General features: G+C 49.7%; 3 protein-coding genes across 3 annotated transcripts; 1 reads left to right on the forward strand and 2 right to left on the reverse strand.

Annotated features, from left to right (window-relative positions):
- Positions 1–797: 797 nt before the first annotated feature.
- FPRO_04856 (uncharacterized protein) lies at positions 798–4,109 on the forward strand (the record flags this gene model as incomplete). The annotated part of the gene is made up of 2 exons (XM_031230412.1): positions 798–2,204; positions 2,268–4,109. 2 exons carry the CDS (start codon positions 798–800, stop codon positions 4,107–4,109), a joined length of 3,249 nt encoding a protein of 1,082 aa, XP_031080551.1.
- Positions 4,110–4,701: 592 nt separating this feature from the next.
- Positions 4,702–5,816, reverse strand: FPRO_04857 (putative farnesyl-pyrophosphate synthetase; the record flags this gene model as incomplete). The annotated part of the gene is made up of 2 exons (XM_031230413.1): positions 4,702–5,625; positions 5,697–5,816. The coding sequence occupies 2 exons, from the start codon at positions 5,814–5,816 to the stop codon at positions 4,702–4,704; spliced, it is 1,044 nt and encodes a 347-aa protein (XP_031080552.1).
- Positions 5,817–6,912: 1,096 nt separating this feature from the next.
- Positions 6,913–7,295, reverse strand: FPRO_04858 (uncharacterized protein; the record flags this gene model as incomplete). The annotated part of the gene is made up of 2 exons (XM_031230414.1): positions 6,913–7,150; positions 7,258–7,295. 2 exons carry the CDS (start codon positions 7,293–7,295, stop codon positions 6,913–6,915), a joined length of 276 nt encoding a protein of 91 aa, XP_031080553.1.
- Positions 7,296–7,366: the final 71 nt, after the last annotated feature.

The raw sequence follows: 7,366 nt of genomic DNA on the forward strand, positions 1-7,366 counted from the left end.
CCGCCCCCATTCTAGGAAGTATTTATGCGTTGTTGAACACTGGAATGAATGTCTAAAGGGAGCAAGTTGCACCTCGGCCCTTAAAAACCTGTCCTCATACCAGAGACTCACCTCTTGCACCTGGCCACATACCATTGCTGCGATTGAGCGGGCTTTCATTACATTACCGAAAATCGAGCTTTGTCTAGGGATGAGTCTGCACTTTCTCGTCAAGTCATGTGGTGCTTGCTTCTGTTATTATGGATGCTGACTCCCGCCCCCTTCGGCGCCCTCGCCTTGCATTCTCGTCGACTGCTTGTTCAAACTGCAAAAATTGTGGCCGCTGGTTGCTCTCCTCACAGCATCTTCTTTGAAAAAACTTGCACGATCAGCTTAACCCAAGCTCTTATTCCAACATCAGCAATCAGCATTGTTCACCTGGTGTGAACGCTTTTTGAGTTTCGGTCTCGTGTTATCTAGATACGAAAGCAATCGTTTGCTGATCATCGAATCGAAAATTCAAGTTCTCATGGATGCTATTAAAAGCCGTCGGCTTTTATTGTCAGTCGTTTCCTATCATTTATCAACTTCCGTGGAGTAGACGAGCCTGATACGAAAACACCTGCCTACCTGCTACCTAAGATCAACCCTGTCGGCGATCTTAAGCGACGACCTGCCCAATCTTGCAACAACGGCTCGATCCGAAAACCTTATTGGGCGCTTCAGGTCCTCAAAGGGTCCGATAGGGCTGCATCAGTGCTATTCAAGGGTCCATTCACCACTGCAGGAACAAATTCGTTAGCGGCAGCACCATTAGTATGTCGTCGTCAGTGGCGGTCGCGGCTGCCCCATTGCAATTTCATGACTACTTGCAGTTCCCAATCAATGATACAAAACCACCAATACCAGACTTCTCGAAATATAGAAATTTACGCGGGAAAAGTGTGTGTGCTGAATCTCGAAAAACATTTGAGGTTTATGCCGACCCGCCATCAGAAGGAGCCCATCTTGCCGAGGGGGACTGTTATCCACGGCTTAACTCTGACTCACCAACATTAGCCGCGCGAACCGTTCGACGCCGGTCCAGGAGTGTGACTTCGTTATTAACTTTATCGCGCGAACGAAAACTTATTGAGCCGGTGGTCCCAGCGCTGCCGTCCCCCTCAGTCTCGGTTTCAGTTGGCAATCGCGGAGTCGAATTCTTGAAAGGTCTCGCGGGGGGCGTTACAGGGGTCATTGGTAGCCTCTCTCCACGAATTGCGCCGGCCAGCGCTGCTAATGGCAATGGGCCCAATAGGCACCGTCAGGATTCGCTGTGTTCTGTGCCTTCGATCATTCGCTCCCCGTATCCGTCAGTACTGGTGTCGCCGTGTGCACAAAGCTTCGTTGGCACATCAGGCAATTTAAACTTGGCCTCAGCAGAGTCTCAGACCGCACCGTCGCCCGCTGTCCCACCCGGCCCCAGTAGCCCCCTGGCAAGTCCGTTATATGTTCTAACGCCTAAAACTACGAATATCCCACCATTCCTTTCGAACTTAGCTTCGAAACCTCTACCTCTACGATCACCAGATTTGAACCAAGAGTTCTCCCGCAGCACTGCGCATCTTACTGGCCGTGACCGCAGCCGCAGCCGCAGCCGCAGCCGCAGCCGAAGTCGTCCCCGGGGCCCAGACTTGTTCAAACCCCTTCCACCGACATATACTTTTGATCTGCCAGCTCCAGAATCACCTATACTTCGCACCGTGCCGTCTGCGAGCGATATTGCCAGATTTAAACGTCGCAATCTACATGCCTTGCGTATCAATACTGAAACTGCCGAACGCGCTGCAAAAATCGAACGAGGGGACCTTGAGCGCGAGGAAGACGAGGCTGAACGCCTAGCCGCCCGTCTTGAGGCTGAGACTGATCGCATCCTCGCCGAGCAGAAGAAACGCGACCTAGCCCGCCGCCGAGCGCAACTGCCGACTCCGTCCCCCAAATTTCCACGATTTCTTGTTCTTGACAAGTTTTCATTTCTCTATCGCACTCGGCGATCGAATGCCTTGACAAGCCAAGCCGGCACGCCAAGCCCAGGGGCACCAACAGTCTTTTCTCTTGATCTCAGCCGGCCTACCAGTCCTGAGGAATCTTCATCACCAGGAAAAATGAGTTTCATAGAACAGGGTGGTAAAGGTATCGTGCCAGGCACTGACGCCCCAACTTCGGCCAGTAATGGAGGTGAGAGAGTAAGTTGTATCCCTAATCCTCAGGTGTGCTCGTTCAGATTCTAACATGGGGTTTCTCTGTAGCGCGTGTGCGTACGATGCCTATCATCAGTCATCAATCTTCCTGTCAACACTGATACCTCTCCTGTTGATATCCTCTACTCGACCGCCAACCTGACCAGCCATGATATCGACCCCAAGGCAAGCGTGTTGATCGAATGCTACGTTGAACTTGGTCTCGAACGGCGCCTTCGCCGTTATGAACGAATTCGTGACGTTATGAATTCTTGGGATCGTGACCAGCAGAACTCCCTTCTTGTTGTCACCAATGATATCTCACAATCCGATGACCCTGATCTCGATATGAAGTCTGTCCCACGAACCCCAACCCCTCCCCCAGGCTTCACGCTACAAATGTACCACTCTTCCAGGCCAGGTAAATGGAACAAGCGATGGATTACCTTGCTGGAATCTGGTCAGATGTTTGCTTCCAAGAAGCCTGATTCAAAGGCTTCGGATAAAGACAGTACTGTCCTGTGTCACTTATCAGATTTTGACATTTATACACCAAGAGAGAGTGAGGCCAGGCGTCATTTAAAGGCCCCCCGTCGCTTTTGCTATGCTGTTAAGAGCCAACAGAAGACATTCGTTTTTCCAAACGGCGAGAATTTTGTTCATTTCTTCTGCGCTGAAGACGGAAAGCTTGCCAGGCGTTTTCTTGAACTTGTGCAACGTTGGCGAAGCTGGTATCTTGTCAATAAGCAGGTTGACTTCGAGAAAAAGGATAAGCCCCCGCAACTTGCCATGCACTTAGAAAACGACACGGTTCCTAAAGCCATTTCCAGAACGAAGAGTTCTGCCACACATAAAGGGCATAGTACGCAGGTTTTTGTTGACGAGACGCCATACACCATTGGCGCTTTCCAGCCACTTCTTGATATGGACCGCTTTGATAAACCCCTGGAGGAGTTCGGCAAAGATCTAGAACAGGACAAAACAAAACATGGGGATCATGATACTGAGTTTAAAAGTGGACTCGTCCGGAAGGCGACCTGCAAACAGCCAAACGTATTAACATCGTCCAAATCAACACATCAAAAGCATAGGTCACCGCCAACGCCTCGAGACGAGGCGCAATTCTCTTCTACGGGGCTTTTGGGTCAAGTATACGAAGAGAAACGCAAAATAGCTGAACGGGCGCCTGTCATCAGCCTCCCTCCCACCAACGCGGCTTTCACAAAAGGAGCCTCGCTCCTGGGTCAAGGATATGAGCAAAAGCGCAAGATCTCTGAGCGAGCGCCAATCAACAACAGTGTTCCTTCAACAAATACCGCTTTCACAGAGGGTCCTTCACTTCTCAACGGTGGTGTTGTCTCGCCAACGTCTCCTAATGAGAACATGGCAGTTTCAAAATCATGGTTTCCTTTGGGAACAGATCAGTCTTCTCAGCCACGCTACCGTAGTCGATCTGTCCGAGATCCCAATAGGCGTCCTACCACGTCTGAGAAGGTCCCAGATATGCCACAGCCGCTAGTAAATCTTACCAACAGCTTCCCTGAGCCGCCTCGCTGGCGCGAGAACAAGGGCCATGGTGTAAAGGCCCCAGCCGGTGGTCCCTTAATCAGTCTCGCTACTGGGGGATCGACGAACAATTCATTCAACACTGGGAGTGCCTCTGGTCTTGTAGGGCAGTCTCGACCTCTGCCCTCTTCTTCGTCCATGACGGTTGTTAGCCGTCCTCGGAGCCGGTCTATCACAGGAACCCAACAATCGCCTAGCCATGCTCCTCCTGTTCCTCCTTTGCCAATCCGATCGTTACGTCGAGAAAACACTGCGCCGCTCGAACAGTCTCGTGGCCGTGATCCTCGTCCGCGAGAGCCGTTGATTAATCGAGCCGGGACGATGGGCTTCTCGTCAAGGAATTAAACAGAGGCCGGAACCTTCCTTACTTCCTTTCACAAACGATGGGCTATTGAAGGTGACGTTAAAAGCTTATGCAATCATGTCCAAAGAATAAACGTCCCTCAATCATGACTTTGTGGCCGTCTTTACGAATCAGAATATTACGTGCGGCAGTGGTACATAGTACTGGTTTGGGTGAACAGGAGTGGAAGCGGTAAAGAGAAAGCAATGCCAGGCTCGGGCAGGGGCTTACGAGTTATGTCTGGTTTTGCCGTCATGCGTTCCTTTTGCCGTTTTCCTGGAGTTTTTGTTTTGCACGACTTCTTTCTTGATCTTCTATATATCCTTGAACAAGAGCAGAGGCTCGCATTGGTACAAGATGGCGGGTTCCATCTTTTCCTTGAAGAGTAGGTTTACCATACATTTTATGATATCAGCTATCTTCTTCCATATCTTCTCAATTTGATTACTTGGGTCATCGTACGTGCCGCTGGTCTATATGGCGGTGACACATCTGCCACTTTTGCTCTGAAATCAACCTTTGGAATTCGGTCGTCTATCGCACCCTTTCCTTTTGCACTCATGTATGGATATGATTCAATTCAGAGCTTTTAGTTTACTTGCTGCGCTTGTAGATCTTGGCAAGGAAGGCCTCGAAAACAGTTTTCTTGAGACCATCGTTCTCATCGATGTTAGCAATGCGCTCACGGATTTGGCCGACAACTTTCTCTTCATAGTCCAGATAACGCTGCTCAAGATTGAGGTCATCGTAAAGCTTCTTGACGACCTTCTCCTTCTCATCGTCCTTGCGGCCATAGTTTTCCTCAAGAATCTTTCGCTGCTCAGGGGTTGCTACGGCCAGGGCCTGGTTGACGAGCCAAGAGCACTTGTTATCCTTGATGTCGGTGCCGATCTTGCCTATATGCTCAGGCTTGCCGAAGTTGTCAAGGTAGTCATCTTGGATTTGAAAGTACTCCCCGAGAGGAATGAGGATATCCTCAGCTTGCTTGAGGTTGCTGGGAGTGGCGAGGTTGAGCTGGTGAAGGGCGAGGGCGACGGGGAGGTAGAATGAGTAATAGGCGGTCTTATAAATGACAATGAAACTATACTTCTCAAGAGAGAAGTTGTCGAGGTTGACATTGTCTTCAGGAGCGGTGAGTAGGTCGCACAGCTGGCCGAGCTCTGTCTGAAAGGTGGTCTCGTGGAAAAGCTCGATAAGATCGATGTAGGCCGGGTGGGAGCGGAAGTACTTCTTGAGAAGGGTGTAAATGGCGGATTCAAGCATGAAAGCGTCGTTGATAGCTATCATGCCAACACCCTCTTGGCGGTACCAACAGGGCTGGCCACGGCGGGTAATACTCGAATCCATGATGTCGTCGGAAACGAGAAAGAAGGCCTGGAGAAGCTCCGTCATCCAGCCAAGCGTAGCAGCTTGGAAATACTGCTCTTCGGTAAGAGGCTTCTCGAGGAGGAGGGAGACCGAGTCAGGGACGGACATGCCGCGGTTGCATTTTCCACCGAGAGGGTTGACTTCGAGAGACTACGAAGCAGCGTGTCAGTTCAAATTGGAACTCGATATATACTGATGAACAGCTTTCATTCTATACTTACTCTTTTGTACCAGTCGAGCTGCTCTTGAGGGAGCTTGTAGGAGCGGGCATGGTCGAGAAGAGCCTCCTCAAGCTTGGGGTAGACGGAGTTGAACTCCTGAAGGGTGGTTTGTTGAGCCATCTTTGCTGAATTGTGTCAAGTGAGCTACGTGTGCGCGCTGGAAAGGAAAAGAAACCTGGAGAGTCCGTCTTTGGGGAGAAGATGAAGAAGGAAAATGAAACTCAGAAGTGAGAATGACAGACTGATCTTCGGAACATGTACGATAATTACCGGACAATTATCTACTTATCTCAATAGACTGGGGTGTCTTTTTTAAGAGGGGATTTGCTCAGTGCCCCTCTCTTCCTTTATTCGCGAATTGGAGCAGGAGGGCTGTGGGCGCTTTGATTTGCTCGGTGAGGCCAAACAAAGGAGGACCCCGGTTAAGGGACCAGTGAAGTAGAGGGGTACTAAGCCAGTATCTACTAGTACCTTATAGTAGGTACAGGTAAGGCAAGGTGCTACCTAACCTAAGGTAGGTAGGGGTGCTAGGCGGTGAGAGCAGCCTGATTAGGTACCTACCTTGGTATGTACTGGTTAGGTACCTTACCGGGCTACTACCAATCTTGGAGGATAGGTAGGTCGGTGGTTGATGAAGGACGCAAATACCGAACTCTGCAACTAGCGAGGCCGATGTGTATTTAATCTTAAAGGATACACATTTATTGAAGATGTCAGTGGCACCTGAAAGGCTCAAACGTAAAGTCCCGAAAAACCTCAATGGCAAAGGATCCGTTGAAGTTATTGATAGTACCGTATCTGGCAGAAATCCAATAGCTGCGAAAAAGACGACGGACTAGTTAGTACTAAGTTATTGGTTGTCTGAGGTTGGAAATTGTTGTTATTGGAGGGTCGGAGTTTTTGACCAGGTATCTGCTTCTGACACTACTACATAGAAGGTAGGTATCCTTCCTAGGGAGGAAAGAAAACTCAGGACCTCAATCCTAACGTCAAATGATAAAAGACTTAGGTAACTTAGCATAAGTTTAGGATATCTTTGCTAAGTTTAGGATACCTTTTGCTGAGTTTATTTTGACACAAACCGCGTATCAAGGTCTCACGTTTTCTTGCTCCCCGAAGCCTGTACACAACAAGTCCGTTGTGCCTATAATCAGAGCATTATCTAAGCCCTTGAACTCTTCAACGCCATGCCCTTCCATGGATGCCTATATCAAACCTAGCCGTTGGCTTCTTCTTTATATTGGCTGATCCCCTGTGGCACAACATACTTGATCCGATCATACCACTCTGTATCATTCTCTTGAATCACGGCCAATGCGTCCAGCAACGCTCTCTCTGATGCACCGTCCCTCATCATCACCACGATGCACGCAGCGTTGAGCTCTGCGTTGCGAAACCCTCGGACAAAGTTTTCCACATCGTACATATGCGCGAGTCGAGTATGCGTCGGCGTACTGTCCAGTTCTCTACACTTCTGGATTGGCGGGTAGATTATCAATAACGTCTCATCGATGACGGCTGCTGACATGCATCGGGTAGAGGAATCTGCACTTGTACATACCTGGCAGTCCTGGCACCTCTCTCCCACGGACTTGACATAGCTGTTACACTTCCTACTACCCCAACGATGGCTGCAAGGCCAATGCATGTTGCTTCGTGAAGTCTCTTTG

The sequence above is a fragment of the Fusarium proliferatum genome (assembly GCF_900067095.1).
Source record: "Fusarium proliferatum ET1 genome assembly, contig: FPRO_scaffold004, whole genome shotgun sequence".
In the NCBI taxonomy this organism is placed as follows: domain Eukaryota; kingdom Fungi; phylum Ascomycota; class Sordariomycetes; order Hypocreales; family Nectriaceae; genus Fusarium; species Fusarium proliferatum.